At 33.3% G+C, this 20,171-nt stretch overlaps 3 protein-coding genes and 1 non-coding gene across 6 annotated transcripts; 3 read left to right on the top strand and 1 right to left on the bottom strand.

The window, feature by feature from the left end:
• The first annotated feature begins 245 nt into the window (after window positions 1-245).
• LOC108343352 (E3 ubiquitin-protein ligase AIRP2) lies at window positions 246-6,311 on the top strand. Of its 3 annotated transcripts, XM_052878863.1 has the most exons (6): window positions 270-464; window positions 834-902; window positions 1,498-1,648; window positions 1,741-1,807; window positions 1,900-2,134; window positions 5,786-6,311. In XM_052878863.1, the coding sequence occupies exons 3-6, from the start codon at window positions 1,541-1,543 to the stop codon at window positions 5,994-5,996; spliced, it is 621 nt and encodes a 206-aa protein (XP_052734823.1). In that variant the 5' UTR covers window positions 270-464; window positions 834-902; window positions 1,498-1,540; the 3' UTR covers window positions 5,997-6,311. The 3 variants fall into 3 exon arrangements, with proteins under 3 accessions (XP_017437072.1, XP_017437070.1, XP_052734823.1); XM_017581583.2 differs by lacking the exons at window positions 834-902; window positions 5,786-6,311 and adding an exon at window positions 2,377-5,778 and having other exon boundaries at window positions 246-464; XM_017581581.2 differs by lacking the exon at window positions 834-902 and having other exon boundaries at window positions 254-464.
• Window positions 6,312-7,804: 1,493 nt separating this feature from the next.
• Window positions 7,805-9,876, top strand: LOC108341878 (sphingolipid delta(4)-desaturase DES1-like). The gene is made up of 2 exons (XM_017579540.2): window positions 7,805-8,258; window positions 8,956-9,876. The coding sequence occupies exons 1-2, from the start codon at window positions 8,028-8,030 to the stop codon at window positions 9,772-9,774; spliced, it is 1,050 nt and encodes a 349-aa protein (XP_017435029.1). The 5' UTR covers window positions 7,805-8,027; the 3' UTR covers window positions 9,775-9,876.
• Window positions 9,877-11,178: 1,302 nt separating this feature from the next.
• Window positions 11,179-11,251, top strand: TRNAV-UAC (transfer RNA valine (anticodon UAC)). The gene has a single exon. It is a non-coding gene; the product is annotated as a tRNA-Val (tRNA).
• Window positions 11,252-12,446: 1,195 nt separating this feature from the next.
• On the bottom strand, window positions 12,447-16,354 carry LOC108342147 (uncharacterized). The gene is made up of 5 exons (XM_017579862.2): window positions 16,223-16,354; window positions 16,081-16,134; window positions 14,607-14,710; window positions 13,179-13,217; window positions 12,447-12,826 (listed from the first exon to the last, which is right to left on the bottom strand). The coding sequence occupies exons 1-5, from the start codon at window positions 16,296-16,298 to the stop codon at window positions 12,692-12,694; spliced, it is 408 nt and encodes a 135-aa protein (XP_017435351.1). The 5' UTR covers window positions 16,299-16,354; the 3' UTR covers window positions 12,447-12,691.
• Window positions 16,355-20,171: the final 3,817 nt, after the last annotated feature.

Below are 20,171 nucleotides of genomic sequence, written 5' to 3'. Positions count from 1 at the left end.
AAAATGAAAAAAAAAAGTGATGGCAAAAATGTAAATAAATATGTATAAATGGGGGAAAGAAGAAGGGATGGGATGCGTAGCCATCAGTGGTGCGTAGAGGGAAAGCTATCAAAGCCAACAAATAAGGTAAAGTGGATAAGAATTATTTAATTAGTAATTATATAATAATAAATTAACAATAATAATAACACAACTAAGAATAATATTTGAGGTAGTTGTGCCACGTGTCCTACCGAAAGGTTTTGGTGATGGCTTTGAAGAAGAGTGTGTGTGACACTGTGAACGTGGCTATAGTGGAGTTGAGAGAGAGAACGCATGAAAATTTGTAGTGGGTTTTGGTTTAGGAGTTGGGTTTAGAATCTTGTTCGGAATTGTGAGAGAGTTATGTACATAGCTTCCATGGGAAGGTCTTTCAAGGACTCTCTGAAACTGCTTGAAGCTGATATTCACCATGCCAATACCCTGTCAGTTTTTCTTTTTTCTTTTTTCCTTTCATTCATCCTTTCATTTCAATTTTTCGCACCCCTTTAAGAAAAACACGTTGTTGTGATCAAGTTTGCATTTTTTTAATATGGTAGACTCAGACACCCTTCATTTATCTTTTCTGAAAAATAGTGTTTTTTTATATTTTTTTTCATAATTGGATCATGATCACGAGTGAAGTTTATTTTGGTATAGGGAATGATTCTCTGGGGTTTATCCTCTGATTTTTGCTTTCCTTCTCAGTCAACCGTCAATTTTCGTAAATAAAAATATTGAGCATTTAATTTTGCTGCAAATACATCGTTCATGTAATTTACAATTTCCGTTATCTGCACTTGTGGAAATTTTAGTACTTCAGGAACCCGGACCTAACAAACAGGGAAACCTTTGGTGGAGTTCTTCATCTGGCTTGTTTGCTTGTTAGTGACATTATATTTACGAGTAACTTCTGGTTTTTAATTTTCTAAATGACTGTATTTTACTGTTTCGTCCTGTATATTGTGCCCAAAACTTTGACAATCTGGGCTTTCGTTATGCTGGATTTGTGTGGTTACGAGAAGAGAATTTGTTATTGCTTTCACTGTTTCGTTTATTTGTCTTGTTTGTGTCTATAGTGACAATATTTTTCTCCAGTCATATGTGTGGCATTTTGTCCCTTTGGCAGGGGTTGGATGGTCTCTTGAGTGATTTGGTTGACAATCAAACAATGCACGATTATTTTTTATCACGATTTATTTCTTCCTGACATCTGATATGCAGTGCATTATCTTTTTCTGCGACAGCGCCATGCTGCCTAGTTGCTTGTGTGTGTGTGTGTTTGTGTTTTCTTTTTTGATTCAGTATTTTGAAGTTTGTTGTGTTTATGATGAGCCTTTAGAGAAACTTGTCTAGACAGGCTACAGATAACATACTTGAGTTCTGAATGGTGTCCAATGGAACGTTGCATTTTTTTTCCATGTCGCCAGCCATTCTTCTTGCTTATATTTATCACTTTACACGCAATTGGGTGTGCAGGGCATCAGATTTTCCAAGGGAATATGACGGTGCATGCCTTCAAATGAGAATGTCATACAGTATGGCAGCACACCTATTTCTCTTTTTGGTACAATGGACAGATTGCAATCTTGCCGGGGCCCTAGGATTGTTAAGAATCCTAATATACAAGGTATGGTCCAAGGCGTTTTGGGTTTTGGATGTTCGTATTAAACTCAGAAATTTGGTCAAGGTGACAACTGACAAATTTTCCTCTCGCTTCAGGTTTATGTAGATGGGACAACTACCATGTCTACCCATGAAAGGAAAGCAAGTATTAGAGAATTCTATGGTATATTTATACCTTTTTATGTAATAACTAGCAAGTTTATTTGCATTTATTCTATTTGAATCGCTGATGTACTGAATTTCTGCATTGATCAGCGGTCATATATCCCTCATTGTTGCAACTGCAAAAAGGTGTAACTGATACAGAGGACAAAAAACAGAAGGCTGTATGCTTGGAGAGGTATCGGAAAAGAGATGAAGATGAGCACAGGCAGCCTTCGGATATAGACATTGAAAGGGAAGAGGAATGTGGAATATGCATGGAGATGAACAGTAAGATTGTGTTACCCGACTGCAACCATGTCATGTGCCTGAAATGTTACCACGAATGGTACTTTCTCTTGCTGATGCTCACATTTCGTCGTTTATGGTCATGAATTGTTCATGTTAAGAAGTATGAAATTGTGAGGCTGTTTCTTCTACTTCTAGGTTCTCTCTACTTCTCTTGGAAAATGTTTTATGGTAGCTTTTTGTTTGGTTCTTTTAGTTTCATGCCTACTAATTAGAGCTGTGTTGCATAAAGTGTCACTTCTATAAACTGTAATTTGTCGAATCTGCTTGGTTTTTTTGTAGATTTTGGATTTGCTCAGTTTGCTTCGACCATAATTGTTTGACGATGTTAAGTAATGGTTTCTTCCATAGCAGCCTTTGCAAGTAGTGTAATAGAATAGCAGAGCTTCCACATAATTTCCTTCATATTGAGCTGACCTCTGTTATGGTTGTCATTTGGTTCAAAGAACCTCTGCCCGAACCTTACTTGAGATTTTCATCTCATTTGACTCCCCCGTTTTGGTGTAATGATAAAAATACACAACCTAAAAAAAGATTGCAGTATTCCATTATCTGCTGAGCAAAGCTACTGTTTTTACGATAAATTTTTAGCCAACCTTCTTTGAAAAATTATTTCTTTTATTATCCCTATTTCTGGATACACAATAAATATCTAGAATCAATCTGACCACCAGTGACCTGGTTTTAGAATTCTGTGTCTGCGGATGTGATGCCATAACAGGCACTATATGCATTTGTATGTGTCTGTATATAGGTAGGGATTTTCAATTCTCATTATTCTGTTATTGCTCTTAATATAAGTATTCAATTAAAAAGTAGCAGATATGGGAATGAATTAAAGAGAAGTTGGTTGCAGCTGTTATGTCTATAATAGGTAGCTGTGAAAGCTGGTTATATTCTATATTCATAGTTTCTTAGTTTATGATGTATTGATATATCAGAAGTGATGTATTTGTATCGTATTCATAACTGATACTAATACTAATATAGTAAACTTGAATTTGCATTGTTAGTATGCATGTAGCCCTCAGAGTACTGGTCAACCTAAAAGTTATTACGCAGGAACTTGGAAGAGGGAAAGTGCACTAGTATAAGTTGGGACCGGATGATCATGTTGAATTTAGGAGGAGATATACAATGAAGTTGCTAAATGTAGAAGAAAAATTTTCAGTGAGGTTTTAGAGAACGGAAATGGTTCTTTGAGTATGCTAAGAGTAAATGAATGGACTTCCTATGAATATTAAATTCATTTTAATATGTGATACATGTACTGTGCGTTCAAACAGATTAGGTGTGAATAAATTTTATTTTAGTTATGAATGTACACATTTTAATTATTTATACTGTCATACTGGTATCTTTTTTTAAAGAAAGGCTACCTCTGTCTTTGTACTGCATCAGATACTCATATTTGGTTCTATACAAGCTAAGACCCCAACCAATTAGTTCTACAGTCCACTAGACTATTGTGATAGGTAGAATTAAAGAGCGAAAATGTTGAAGACACCAAAAGGTGCAAAGGCATTGTATGGAAAGGGTCCAATACCTTCTTCTATGAGGTTCAGCTACTTGAATTTAAGGGTGATTATGCCTCATAGCAAAGGTGCTCTTAGCAATTACTTGATTTAAGACATTGTATTTGGCAAAACTCAGCCGTTAAAAACTTTCAGGTTTTAATTTCAAAATGTTGGCCACCACTTGAACTAACAGGCACATTCACTCATTTTTTTTTTTATGTTTTTCTATTCTTCTGTATGCATGCTTATATTTTATGTGATAGTTTAACACTTATTTATCTTTTTGATTTAAAATGTTTTTTTACACGTGGCAGATTAATGTTATTATTATTTATTTTGTATCTCACTGTCCCATAGATGTGCATTTTTTGGTGTCTGCAAGTTTTTACTGTTACCTTTTGATTAGTTTTTTAAAGAACTTTATGATTTCAATATTGCATTAGCTATGGTAAACATCAATAGTTGTAAAAATAGTGCTAGGTTACGTGTTTATGGACTACTGCCTTTTTACCAAATATTACATGGTCCTGTATTCTCTGCATTTCTTCAGGTGAAGAAGTTAATTTTGTATGCTATGGTTTTTCGACAGTTTTTTCCTATTTGGATGTTTCATGGGATAGGAGGGTGGACCCTGATTTCTAATTCCAGTTATCCACAAGTATTATATTTTTTCTTCTGATATGTTGCTGGTGCTGAAATTGGTGGGAAAATGTAATGTATTATGTTTTGAATAAAAATGAAATGGGTCTCTGTATTGTGCCTAACTGGGAAGCCATCCAAGTAATATACATGTATCTTGCACCTTGCGCTTTAGGGATAATTTGTTTTTTTTTTTAATTGCTTTAGGGAAACATTTTTGTGAAACCTTCAATGTTGTATTTTAGTATCAAGTCAGAGCAACAAACTTCAAGGGAAAAGGGACTAAAGTTGTATTATAGAAGGAAAAGAAAGGGGTAAAAGGGTAGCAACAGGAGGTTTGGAGAGTTAGTTAGTTCAGTTTTCTCTATAAGTAAAACTCCTTTAGGTAGAGAGGGGACTATTGTTGTAAAACTGGACTGATTCCAGTGGAAAGGAGTAGTCTCCTTTGGAAGAGTAGTTGTATACCTTGGTTCTTGGCTTGTAACGAGTTTTCAGTAATAAAGAGAGGAGGTTAAGAATCTTTTTGTGTACTGTTGTTTTTTTGTTAGGCTTTAACCTTTTCAATTCTGAAAAGAGGATTCAAAGATTGTGGTAACTTGATTGTTCAACGAGTGCCTTTCATGTGCTGAAGTAAATTCATTAAACTCTTCATATGGATTGAAAGTGAATTCGTACCAGGCACATCTAGGAATCTGGTTTAGTGTTTGGGAGATCTTCTAAGAGTGTTCAGTCACGAGGTGTTTTATTTGCAACTGAAAAAAGTGCATAGGGAAGTGTTATGTCCCCCATTTACAGCCAATCATATATACAACAAACAAGCTTTACACTGGTCAGTGACAATCATTGCTATCTCATACCTTAGTCAAAACTTTTGATGCAAGAAAGAAGCAAGCATCAAGTTTTACAAACCCGAAGACTGATTTGATTGATTTAGTGAAATTGAGCTGAAATTCGGAGAAAGAGTTCTCCTTCTCATCCAAAGATTTCTCCTTTCACCACACCTTAGATTATGTATGGTTCTTCCAATCCTCTTTTAATTTTTATGGTGTGACATGACTTTCTCTCGTTAATTCTTTAACCAAATCTCCATACTTGTGGTCAGATTCTCATTTAGGCCTTGTTGACTTGAAGAGATTTGGGAGAGAGTAATTGAGGGGATTTGAAGATAAATTTTTTTGTTGTTTATTTGAGTGAATTTGGAGGTAAGTGAGAATGAATTTGGAAGTGAAATTTGTGAGAATTAGTGCAGGATTTGATTGACGTGACAAATTAAAAAAATTTACTTTCAAATTCATCCTCATTTACCTCCAAATTCACTCAAATAAACAACAAAAAAATTTCTCTTCAAATTCTCTCAAATCCCCTCAATTACTCTCCTTCAAATTCATTCAAGTAAATAAGGTCTTAATGTTTGTACATCGTGTCTAACTACACGAAATTTTATTTTACATCATTTTACCTGCCAGTACGTGCTTTGGTTGAGTGTTCTGTTGTTCAGTTCAAAATTACATCATTGTATTTGCGATGTTTTGCAGGAGAACAAGATCACAGTCATGCCCCTTTTGCCGTGACAGTCTCAAGAGAGTAAACTCAGGCGATCTCTGGGTGTTCACTGATGGTAGGGATGTTGTAGACATGGCAACAGTGACAAGAGAGAATCTTAAAAGGCTTTTCATGTACATAGATAAGTTGCCTTTGATCATTCCAGACTCTCTTTTTGACACTTATGACTCTCATCTAAGATGAGTGGTTTTAATCAGTGTCTCTGGTGTTGGAGGGGCAGTTCCTTTCAATTTAGTAACATAAACTCGGAATGTCATTTGGTAAATTTAGTCTATAGAGTCGCAGTGTTGCTTCCCACGTCTTGCAAAAAAGTTTCCAACCCTGAGTTTACTGCGGGTTGGTGGTGAAGATGAGTATGTGCTCATTTGTCTTTGTATATCCTGTACAGATTCAATTGCTTGTTCAGAAGAGATCTGTTTCCATATTCCGTGTCTCAAAACAGTATATTTTCCATGGATCCCACCTATTTAGTTTTGAATGGAGCAAAATCAGTATCTATAATGTGATTCAATTCTCTTCACTAGTATTGTACCAACACATCCTTTAATGCATTCATTCCACCATTAATTGCATTTTGTCTGAAACTATAAAATCATGAGAGAAAGGCTTGTCAGATCCACAAATTGTTTTGTAATTTTCATAAAATTTAAACTAATAGACAATAAAGAGTTTGTAAAAAAGTGGGTGTTCAAAAGCAAGAAATTTCCACGAAATTTGAGCCCAACTGCTCTTCTGATTCATAGCAGCTGCCCTGCGGCAAGTTTTTTTTTTTTTTATATTATAATTATAAGAGATAAAATTATTGTCCATCTGTTGGACAAGTGTTCGTTTGTTATTGAAGCAAGCTAGAACCACAACTTCTGGATGTAAAACCACTCATTTTGGACATGTTATTGTACATATTAAGAACATTAAGAAGGCAAGGCGAAATATTCTAAAGCATATTCCCCCTTCTTTGTGAAAAGCTTGATAAACCGAAGGAAAGTAAAACATATTAGATGCTTCCAAATAAATGAAAATTAGAAAGAATAATCATATAGTGGAGAGTAAACTAGCCACTTTCGTGTTTGTGTGTGTATATATATATATATATATATATATATATATATATATATATATATATATATATATATATATATATATATATATATATATATATTATTTTAGCTTTGATCCGATCAAATAAGTACAAAGAAATTATTTTATTTCATTTCTTCCGAATTTCAATTTTACTTTGAGCATCCCAATTCCTAACTTTTATTCTTTTCAATTACTTATTTTAGCTTATGAACTGGTGCCTTCAGAAACAATTGGTGCATTAAATAATATTTTTTTTAAAAAAAGGTTCCAGTAAACATAGATATGATTGAAAAGTAAACATGAATATTTTATTTTTGGTGCATTTTATTCAAATAAAACAGTACGTTATATATATATATATATATATATATATATATATATATATATATATATATATATATATATATATATGTGTGTGTGTATGTATATATTTGAGGAAAGGAAATGTTTATATATGGTAACATTATATTGTTACAGGTGATACTTTATTTGAATCTTTAAACAAAATCTCATATTCAAGCCTTGTTGATAAAAGATATAATTAAGAACCTTCATTAATCTCATCATATCAATTTATTTGTTTGCTTTTTTCTCACGATAATCTAAAAACGTGTTTTATAGGCGCATAAATTTTGTACCTTGTTTAATAAGTTTTAATTTCTATCACTTAATGTACCAGTAAAATAAAAAACACCTTGTAAATTAAAAATCATAAAAGAAAACTGAGTTAGCAATAATATAAGATTTAAAAAGTGGTCTGGATCTCGAACATATTAAATAAATTAAATTATTAATAATTAAGATTTATTAAACTAATGGGTATTGAAATCCATGATAGTTGTAGCCGTTGAAGAAGGGTAGAAGGTATTTAAAGTTAAATATGCGCATGAATTTTGAAATTTGATATGGTGGTGGAAAAGCGTGTGATGAAGAACATTGAGGAATAATAACCCACCAGGTTTAGAAAAGGTTAATTTCAAAAATAGATTTGTTAATTGGGTTACATTACATTACATCCAATCCAGGGCAGTCCTCTGATTTTCCAGCCTGTAGTGTCGGGCAAACAAATGGTTATGTCTGTTCCCTCTATTCTTAGCCATTTTCCAGTTTCCTTCCCATTCCTCGTATAAATATATGCGTTGTTCTTCCATCTACAGTCAGAGAGAAAAAGAGATATCAAAGAGAGAGAGAGAGAAAGAGGGTGAAAAAAAAATGGGTAAAGGAGATGATCAAGAAGGTGTCGTAGCCGGGGGCTTCTTCTGGTCCTACACCGACGAACCCCATGCCTCACGACGTCGTCAGATCCTCTCCAAATACCCTCAAATCAAGCAACTCTTTGGCCCCGACTACTCCGCTTTCTTCAAGGTTTCGCCTTTTCCCGTTTTTCATTCCAATCTCGCTCTTTTCTTTTCTGGGTTCCTTTCCATTTCCCCAATGCTGTTGTTGTATCTGTTTTTGGCTTTTGGGTTGTCGTCATCCTTTTTATTCAATGCTCGCAATATCTGTTGTTTGCTTTCTTATCTATTTTCTTTCATTTTTCCCAATCTAATGTTTCTCCTGTCTTTTTCTCTCTTGGCATTGCCTATGTGGCTGGCGGATTCCTAACTTATTTCGATTGGTTTCACAATGTTTGTATCTGAGATTGAGCCTCTGCTGAACATAATCCTACATTGATGTGGTTGTTATATCTATATGAGACTTAGATCTCTTGAGAAAACCCGAGTTCCCCAATTCATTCCTGTTCAAAATAAATAAATAAAAAAGGTGAATTTGATACTGTGAAAACTTACATTGTCAACTAATCTGAAATATTGGTAGGTATGACTTTGAAGGCAATCAATGTAAAATTCTACAAACTTATCACGTACACTTTTGATTCGATTGCAATGTAAACTCGTTAACCGTTAGTGAATTGACAATTTATTATAAGAAGTGGCTGTGTACTATTGTTAAATGGTATCTCTTCGATATGTGTGCAGTGCATGCTATTAGATTGGGATATGGATTTGAAATGTGTTTAGGTGGATGGTATTAATAATGTTTCTAACTTGTGGTGTTGCAGATTAGTGGAGTTGTTTTGCTTCAGCTTGCTACCGGTGTTTTGCTTAAAGATGCTGGGTGGGTGAAGATATGTTTAGTAGCATACTTTTTTGGGTCATTTCTGAACCACAATCTGTTTTTGGCTATCCATGAGCTGAGTCACAACCTGGCCTTCTCATCTCCATCCTTGAACCGTTGGTTAGGGATATTTGCGAACCTCCCTATAGGTGTTCCCATGTCTGTTACTTTCCAGAAGTATCACTTGGAGCACCACCGGTTCCAAGGTGTAGATGGTGTTGACATGGATATCCCTAGTCTTACCGAAGTTCATCTTGTGAAAAACGTTGTTGCAAAAACCATTTGGGTGTTTTTACAGCTATTCTTTTATGCACTTAGACCTCTCTTTCTTAAGCCAAAGCCTCCTGGCTGTTGGGAGTTCGTGAACTTCTCTGTTCAGATTGGACTTGATGTCTCAATGGTTTACTTTTTTGGCTGGAAATCGCTTGCTTATTTGATTCTTTCTACATTTCTTGGTGGTGGGATGCATCCAATGGCTGGCCACTTCATTTCAGAGCATTATGTGTTCAATCCTGATCAGGAAACATATTCTTACTATGGACCTCTGAATTACCTCACTTGGCATGTGGGCTACCACAATGAACACCATGATTTCCCAAGAATTCCTGGAAACAAGCTTCATCTGGTGAAGGAGATTGCTCCAGAGTTTTATGATAGCTTATCATGCTACAGATCTTGGAGCCAGGTCATTTACATGTACATCATGGATCGAACAATTGGACCTTTTAGCAGAATGAAGAGAAAGTCCAGTAAAGCTCAATAGATCATCCACTCCTCCCTCTTTTGTGATGTCTCAACTTTTCACAATTTTCTGTGCAACACAACAATCTAATATAGTTTTTGACCCAAATAGCAAGTTCTTTGTTCATTAGCCCACAATTGTGCAAAACATTGTTTTGGGATTTCCTCCTTCAATTCTTATGCACACATCTCTCCTCCCTCTCTCTCTCACACTCACACACACACACACATGCTGTGCCTTTGAACTAGTCACGTTATGACAACCTTGTAGCAATTGACCTGAGGTTTTTTTGGGTAGTAGAGCTCAGTAATAAACCATTTGGAGAACACAAATCCAAATATTGAAATCTATTTTATAATTATACTAATCCAAGTTACTCTCATTCTGTTTCAACATATCTATATTGTTAGGAATCCAATCCTGTTAATTGGATGGTATTTTTAAGTAAATTTCAATGTTAATGTGCATGCTAAAGAATAATTTGGTTACGATAATTTTTTATTGGTTTGGGTTGAATTTGATTTGTAAGGTATCTTTTTCTAAGTACAATTAAAGTGTTGTTGGGTTGGCTTGGATTGGAGCATCCTTAATTTTGACCGATACGTTCTCAACTACAACATCATTAATCATTATATTAAAAACGAGTTTTGTTCATCACAAATTATTAATAAAAAATTCAGTAAATAATAAATTAATTATATTAAAAATAGACGGACACAAAAGATATTGAAACGACAAAAAAGTTGGAAGCATACATAATCAAGCAATGAGAAAAAAAAACAATGCATAAATATGATTACCTTCTATTTTAAGATTAACAATTTAATCATAAAAATTATCTTATTTTTTTTAATAATAAAAAAACTAAATTAATTTAAAAACTTAATTTGAATTTATCATGATTAATAGCTCCTGAAATGCCAATTTTATTCGAAATGAATTAATAGAGATTTAATGATATAAGTTAAACTAAAACAAAATAAAAAATCAAACCAATTTCATCTAATTAAATGTATTCGGATTTTAATGTAAATATAATTTATTAAGATATAGATTGAATATGGAATAAGATTTTAGAACAATTTATGTCTACCTCTTGAAGAATGAATCAGTTGGGAGTGTTAGCAATACAATTTTTAGCACATTAGATTTGTTACTGGTCAAAATTTAGATAAATTATGAATCTGGTAGAGATTTATTGATTAGAAAGGGAAGATCTACTTTAATTTATAAACTTGAACAAATTTAAACTAAGTGTTTTAAAAGAAGACATTAGCGTTTGTTACTGTGATTTCATTATGATTAATGAAGTGGTTGATGCAATTAATTTAAATGATTGAAATCATTACTTTGCAAACACTACCGAAGACCTTTTTCAAGTTTTCAATTAATAACTTTATATTAATTTATATACATAACAAGTCAGTTGCTGTGGTGTAGTGGTTATCACGTTAGTCTTACACACTAAAGGTCCCCAGTTCGATCCTGGGCAGCAACAATCTCTTGTTCTTTTGTTTTAATGAATTTTGGATCAAACCCAACCCATTTTATAATTTGGTTGGATTATATTAGACATTTAAAAAAGAAATTTATTTACCTAAACATAATCTATCTCGTTAATCTTAGGCAGCTGTATAGATTTGTTACTTGTTTTGGTATTTCTTTTTTCATAATTTCAAAGCTACATTTCAGATGGTTAAACTAATTCTGTGGAACAGAAAATAATGACAAGTTGGAGCTCAATTAGCAATTGTATTTGATAGAAACGATCATATATAAAAGAATTGTTAACCTTTATATGTTTTTTTTCTTTCAAAAATCATATGAATCGTCATTTATAATTGATTGAGTATAGAAATTTAAAATATTGACATTACATGATGCTTAAACTTTAATAAATAAAATTAGTAACAAGATGGAGACATCTGAGCTAATCTAGTGTAACTAAGTTTCAAGAATGCATTCAAGAGGATTATGGGAAGTAAACACCGTAATTCAAATTTTGTTAGTCAATAATGCATTCATTAAGTAGCAACTATGAAAATTAGTTTTCATAAAAAATCTAATTTATGTCACTAAGCAATTTTTAGGATACTGAAATGTCAGTGCAATGTACCATGAAGAAGAATTCTAAGTTGCTAAGCACAAAACCCATTTTTCCCATCAGAGAGATAACGAAAGGTAGCTGAAAAGTTTTCTTTTACCCTCGTGTTTGGTTAAAAATGAGTTAGAAGAAAAATAAAAGAAAGAAAATGAAATTAAAAAATAACAACTTTTGCTCTATATTTGAGAGGAAAAATAAAAATAAAATGTGAGACCCAAAAAAAAGGCACTTTTCCTGAAATTAGCATGCAATGACAGGAGAATAACATCTCTATTTCTTTTTTCGTTTTGATATCTTTAACAATTAAATCATTTTTTATAAACAAATTTAATTAATATAAAATTTATTTATGAAAAATAATAGAATAAAAATTAAATCTTTACTAATATAAGATATTTTTCATGTAAAAATTTTATTTTCTTTGCACTCTTTTCCACCCATCTGATTATGCGAAGATACCTTTTTCTATTTCATTCCTTATTTCTATCCAATATATTTATCTTCTATCTTTTTCCTTTTTGTTTCTTTAAATTCAATTTCTATTCCTCGCTAATTTGCTCCTAATAAAAAAGTATAATAACACCATGAAAGACACAGTAAACATATGGTTATCCATCCAGCTACCAAAATTTTCATATCCCTCTTTTCACATGACATGAAGTTTCTGAAATCTCAATTAAAGAAAGGCATTGACAGTCACACTTGCCCTTAAAATCATACCGATACAATGGATGAATGCAAAAATGAATTCCTAACAAAATGTAGCCTGTAAAAGAATGGTTATCATGTTTTCTGTGTGTGTTTTGTAAGACTAAGGTTGTTTGTCAGTTTTCACTATGCAGAAGTACCAAGGATGTCCTCAGACATGTCAATTGGTTCTTCGGGTTGTGGCCTCGGCTTCTCAACTGGGGCAGGCTTTGGACGCCCGTTAGGAGTAACTTCATCAACTTTCTCTTTTTTCACGTCAAACTGCATAATGCAACATATACAGCAATTGGGTCAGTTAATCATATTATATTACGTTACATGTACTCAATGGAATCTTAAAGACAGTATGGTCAAGGACCCAGAATAATTTAAAAGTTCAGGAACCTAATTACACACTTTCAAAACACAGAGACTTGTTTAAAAAAATACAAATAGTTCAAGAACCTATATTACTTTAACCTTCAAAAAATGATTATCTATATTAAATTGACCATCTTCCAGTAACACTTAATACGTGAAATGACTGCTTGAAGGCATGAAGGAAATATATTGATACATTGAAGGGGATACACAACAATATGATAAAAATTTAGGTTCTTGAAATCATACTGACCTTGTAACCGCAACCAGATACACAAGCATGAAAACATTCCTGTATCAGAAGAGATTAACCATAATTAATTCCCAAACAAAACTATTCAATAACTAATCTTAAGCCATTAAGAGCTATGAGGGTGTAGCAAGTGAGAGTAACTGGGCAGATTTACTAACTAAGTTTTGATTTTCCTCAAATGATGTGAATCCCACAACCCAGCATTCCTATAATAGAATTTTGAATGATGAAATATGCAAGAAAAAAGTCAAATATGCATTTTTAAAATAAATCTCCATTGACTTGGTAATGCCACAACACTTTAAATGTCTAGTTAAGTTTAATGTTCGTGCTCCAACAACTTACCAGAGAGATATCATTTTATATACGGGAACATGCACAGAAAGAATCAAGGGTACTGAGTTTTCTGTGACGGTGAGGAGATGTGGACAAATGATGCACAGACTACAGAGAATATTTTGAAAAATGTTGGCCTCCCAAATCTGTCTATCTCTCAAAGATGAAATGAGATCACTCAAACTGGACAATAGTCTAACTTAATGCCAATTTGACAATATCTGGACTGGCTAATTAACCACATTAAAGTAAAACAAATCAAGCAGTAGAGTCAGTTGTAGCTCAATATTTGGTAAGCGCAGACCAAAATGAAAGTAACATAGCTGTGTAGCTCCTATGAAACCCAAAGCTGAAACTTTAAATTAAAATCAGATAAAGTTTTAATCCACAAAAATGTAGGATGAAACAAAAAGTGTAGCATTCGTACAAGACTTTATAGAATGCTATTTATGTTTATCATTTGCACTCAGGGATTTATGTTTAGCAACAAGTCACAAGGATATGTAAGACCAAAGGAGAAAAAGAAAACACTTCATTCATAGGGCTCAAGTTGAATAAATATGAATTCAAACGAAATTTAGTAAATTAGAACTTGAGACAAGTCACTAAAAATGAAGAGCTATTTGCAATTTCTAGCATACTTCGGTTTCTGTTCCACTAAATACAACTACAATTGATTGAGTATTGGATCACTATTTTGCCTACACTTTACACATAACTGTCAGCCTCTCCTACCATTATGTTTGTGAAGCCAAACCTTCAACACGTCTTGGATTTTAGCGACTTCCATTCAACTTGGAGGAAGGAGATCCCAAGGTATTGTACATTGTAATGCATGCATTTGAAACTTGATAGATATATATTACGGAATTTTAAAGTTGATACACATTTTGATTTAGAAATTTTTTCTAAGGGGTTAAATTGAAATTTACCATTAAAATTATGAGTTGTGAGAAGAGAAACCATCAAAGGAGAGTTTTGTTAGGATGAACCAAACCAGAAATGAACTACATAGCATGTTGCTAAATACTAAAATGGCAACTTGGGAAATAAAAATGTAAAAGAAGCACGGGATGGGAGAAAAGAAAATACCGCTGAATAACTAGCAGCACCAGGGGAACGATCAATATAAGCACTCCACTGTTGGTCCTTCAGTACAGGATCCTTGTAACACATTAGATTGCAATATTCCAAACCTGGTTAACCAATAATCTATCATTCACACATCAGAATCAAATTCTGCCAACTTGCTAGAGCTACTTCTACAATCATCATTTCAGCCCTCACAACAAGGTTTAATGCAGTCAGTTAATGAAGACTAGGCTCCTGTTTCTGCATTGAATTTGTAATGAACGGAGGCACATACAGGGAAATGGAACAGATATGGGGATGGGATACAACAGTTTTCATGGAACTGAGAGCAGATACATTTATTCACACACAAGTAGGGTTGCTCTCCCAGCTCGTGGTCAGTTTTTGGGTGCAACCGGAAACACTCTGCAGGACAAAAAAATTCCAAGGTTTTGAAAATTGGTCCAGGACTGCAATTTCAAGAACATCAATTTTTTATACAACCATGACTACAATCTAAAACTTTGAAAAAAAATCCATGATCCTGACTGGAAATAACAACGGTAAATGGACCGTCTGAACAACCTAAGGCAACATGGAACGAAGTATACAGAGCAAAAAACAACCTTCTACAGGATCAAAGGAACCAAGATACTTAACTAAAGTTATGGTGGCCAACCAACTGACCAGGTGCACATAACCCTTCCAGGGGTGGAGAGGCCAAGGAGCTTATGAGAGGAACTCTAGACCCTTCATGGACGGGGGAAGGGCAGAATAAACACCAACTCACTAAATGGAGTATGCATGCTTAGTAGGTTTTAAGTAGTTTCCCTAAGGGTATGGTCTACTAGAAATTAATGTTTATGGGATTTCATAGAGCATGTTTGAAGTTGGAATGGACTCAAGCGTGGGTCACACATCTCAAGAGGCTAAACATAGAAGCAAGATTTTGGTTTTTTCGGGCAAACTTCAACTTCCGTTTAGATCAACTTATAAACAGATACACTAATAATCATATCCTTCCTTCTCACCAGAACATGCCAAGAAGAAGATTGATATGAACTGAGCGACTTTACAGATAAAGATAATGATTCTTCAAAACCTAAAATTTGCTACGTATAGTCTTTCGCTCAAGCAATTATTATGCCCCTAAAAAATTGTTAAAGTAAAACGAATCTTCCATTGTTTTGGAGAGCTATTATACTATGTGGTCCCCTAAAAAGTAAATTTGTGATGCTCCGGACCCTTGAAAGATTGCACTTTGAGGGATGAAATTATATACAGGTTGACAAGTTCGTATAGAAGTGCACTTTGAGGATCGAAAGCAACACAAGTGGTCGGGCCACTTTCAGGGACCCAATTGTATACTAAGTATTAGGCTAGCATTGATGCAGAAACACAATATACAGAACAATAACCTAGATTTTAAAGGAATAATAAGAAATTTTGAAGGAAAAATAATAATGATAATAAAAAAACATGAAAATGATCTCACATTCGTCCCATGTCTCTTCCTCTGAACTGCACCCCTTCTTGCAGAAAACTCGCCCTACAATGACACAACAGAAACAATGGTTTAGCCAATGTAAGTGAATAAGAAATAATAAAAGAAATTGGAATGTGGGAATGGAGAATACATGGAATTTGGGTGAGTGCAGAGTATTTGTTGGTGCATTGATTTCCGCATGGAGACACCCACTGTTCCGGCATCATCTTTCTTCTTCTTCTCTTCAATTCTCTTCTCAAACCAATGACATGAGACAGATCATACTTTATTAATACAGCAATTCAATCTAAAAATCCAAAATCCAAAAAATAAAAATAAAAATTGAAGTTCCTCCTTTGGGATTGATTTTTTATTTTATATTTCACATTTTTGTTCGATTTGAATCATCCAAAATCAATAATAATAATAATATATTATTCACTTATAAAAAAATATTTCATAAAAGTGTAAGAGTGAATTAAATTAATTAATTATGATTAAAACTGTTTAACAAAATTATACTTAATTTTGATGAATAATAAGTAATTATATAAATTTTATATAATATCGAATATAGTAGGATATATAAAACAGACGCAAAATTATGATAAGTAAAACAAAACAATTGATATATAATCTTATTTTTACACATTAACTTTATAATTTTTCTAAAACTAAAAGTAACTTAATGTACTGATATAATAATTAAATTAAGACTTAGTTAACTTTTAAATATTTTATAAATTTAGATATATACATATCATATTCTTTTATGTTTACTCTGGACACATATTTTTATCTTTCTCGTCTATACCTTATTAATTAATTAAATATATTTTAGTACCCTATTTTTACTCTTTATCTCTAGAGTAACAGTTATTTCTCGTTCCCATTTATAGTAGTTGAATTCAATGAGAAGAGAAAAACATTGGATTTTTTCCAGGACAAACGTAAAGCAGAGTTAAGGAGTTAAGGATTTTCGATGTGATAGCGACAGAAAGAAACTGTTTAACAATAGTTTTAGAAAGTTGTTAGGTCAGAGAAATTATCTGTGTACAACAATAATAATATCAATGATATTCATTTTACATGTAAAGTATTTTATTCATTTTCTCCTCCAATAAAATTTAATGCAGTTAACCATCCGTATAAGTGAGATTTTATTCAATTAATCAATTTATTAGTTATATCAATTTTAATATGATTTATACTTAATTGTGGAGTTAATATATATATATATATATATATATATATATATATATATATATATATATTTGAGATGTATTTTATAAACATGTTTCAATACATATGTTAGTTATTTTCCTCATATAAAATTGTATTAATTGTTATATTTTACTGTTTTTATGTTGCATTTTATAGATTGATTATATTTCTTAACCTGTGACGGTGAGCATCATGAAATATTGAATGAGTAATTGAAATGAGATTTTGTAAGGTGATTTGGTAGGGGATAATCCTCGTGAGGAGGCATTACATTATTATACGTTATATAACTTAAATATTGAGTTCATACATTTTCTTATACATTATAACTTAACTATTAAGCTGAGGAATTACTCTTACATAAGTTAGTAATCATATCAAATAAATTGTGGTTAGATAATTAATTAGTTATTGTTTTGACCAGATCTTGTGTGACTCTATTAAAACATTCATGAACGATAAAGGCTGGCGGATGAACGATGAAACTGCTATGGATCGGACTGATGCTTGGTGACGGACAGACGCTTTCTCACCAGCTGAAGTAGATTGAGCGGCTTTGGCGCTTGGGGCACTAGGAGCTGACGAAACCGGACGGACGTCGCTGAATCCCACGAACTGAAGAAGACCAGGCCAAGACCGGACGGGCGGTTACCTCTTGGCCGAAGGTTGGATGCGTTGAGAAGGGTTGAACGGGCTCTCTCATCTTCAAGACGCTTGGTGACGGACGGACGCTGCTCCACACTCTAGGTTGAAGGCCGGGTGGGTCTCTCCCTATGCACTCCAGGTGGTCGTCCTCCTATTCCAAGCCGGGCGGTCGGGTATGTAACACCCTACTAATTTAAAGGGTATTACTGATAGTAGAGACTAAATTAATTTGATATCTCTTATAAACAATCAAACTTTATTTCATTTAATCCAAAGTACAATACCAAACTTACAAACTTTAAACAATATAGTCTTCACCATTGAAATTTCAACTTATAAGTTTTACACAACATAATCTTCCAAATACAAATTTATTCTTTTTACAAAAACCCCTGAAAGTTTTTCCCCGCATCTCTCTCATCTCTAAGCTTGTTCAACCGCATCTGCAACATTATCTAATCACATATAACATGAGTTATATGATCATAGTACAAACAAATAAGGGTAAGCCACCCTTATCATAAAATCATTAAACTTGTAATAAAAATATTATAATCATGTATTTCTGCAATTGATAAAATATCATTATTCCGATGTCATTAATTCATCATTATCAAAGTCATCTTTCCCATTTCCATAAATCTTACAAGTGTACCATGCTTACTCATGAAGCCTTATGGTCAGACCGCTCTCTGCCTGCTTCCTTAAGCCTCACTTATATACTATGTCTTACTTTCTGAAGCCTTATGGTCAGACCCCTCTCTGCCTGCTTCTATATAACTTACGAATCATATGTTTATGTCAAAGCCTTATGGTCAGACCACTTTCTGCCTGCTTTCATAAACCTCAGGTGTTACTTTGCTCATACCAAACTCTCATGGTATAACTCGAACATACTACTCCCGGTAGTAAACATCATTTCATAAGTAATGATTTCTCATATCCACTCCAACATTTCATAAAACCAACAATTCATACCCTCTTATCCACCTAACTCAATCATGTTCATTCTTTAATCAAGAATTCATAATAACCCGTTTTGGTATCAATAAATTAAACATATTACCATATATTATGCTTCATATTATAAACTCATTTTTGCCCATAACGAGTATAACTCAACATATTTTCACCAAACAAAGATCATGGATCAACCAAAATATATCAACATATCGTAGGAACTACATATTAAAGTCTGGGCTCAATGTAATAATAAATAAAATATATATGAAATTTTTACCATGATGTAGTTGTTTTATTATGCATCTACAATCAACTTGTTTTATTTTATTTTCATCCTAGTAGAGATTTTTCTTTACTCCAATTGGTCACCGGAGAGGACCCAGATGTCTGAACGCATCAAACTCACCTTCGACGTCAGCACATATGACTAGTCACAACTGACTGGACCAGGCCAGGGCTGCTCTATGATCAGGGATGTGCCAACTCAGGTTTTTAAGGTTCCTCTATCCTACCAACAAAGGGAGGCCCTCAATAATTAATCAATTTATTTATTTAATTTATCTACCTTGCTGTCTTATGCTCTAAATCTAAAATGCCTAATTTTAATATTTTTACTTCATCTCACAACAACCTCAAACAGTATCGGTATATCTATTTAATACTCATATATAAGCAATTACAGAACCGTTACTCCAGGCCTTCCAACAAGATCAATTTCAGCCAACAAACTCATTCAATAAATTCATCGCATCTCAACATGTACAATTTAACAGTTTCAGTTATAACACCCAATATAATAAAAGTCATAAAACAGTTTCGCAAGAGAACACCAGTTCAACATTTGTATATTTATAAATTCATACAAAAATAATTAGTTGCCCTTACCATCAAAATAATATTAATATAAAAATTCAGGGGAAACAAGAAGTTGAATCTGGCAGAGCCGGTTAGACAACTTCTCATCCTTCCACAAAGATGCAATAAAAAAATAGATAAGACAATAAAATTTCTGGGGAAACAAGAAGTTGAATCTGGCAGAGCCGGTTAGACAACTTCTAATCCATCCAAAAATACAATATAATTAAATAACACGAACATTAACATGTCTGGAGAAACAAGAAGTTGAATCTGGCAGAGCCGGTTAGACAACTTCTAATCCTTCCAAAAATGCAATAAAATAAATAAGTAAAGCAATAAATAGTTTGGGGAAACAAGAAGTTGAATCTGGCAGAGCCGGTTAGACAACTTCTAATCCTTCCAAAATACAA

Source organism: Vigna angularis, chromosome 6 (assembly GCF_016808095.1).
Source record: "Vigna angularis cultivar LongXiaoDou No.4 chromosome 6, ASM1680809v1, whole genome shotgun sequence".
NCBI lineage: Eukaryota > Viridiplantae > Streptophyta > Magnoliopsida > Fabales > Fabaceae > Vigna > Vigna angularis.
The sequence above is the reverse complement of the archived record's forward strand: the minus strand, read 5'-3'. Positions and strand labels throughout refer to the sequence as shown.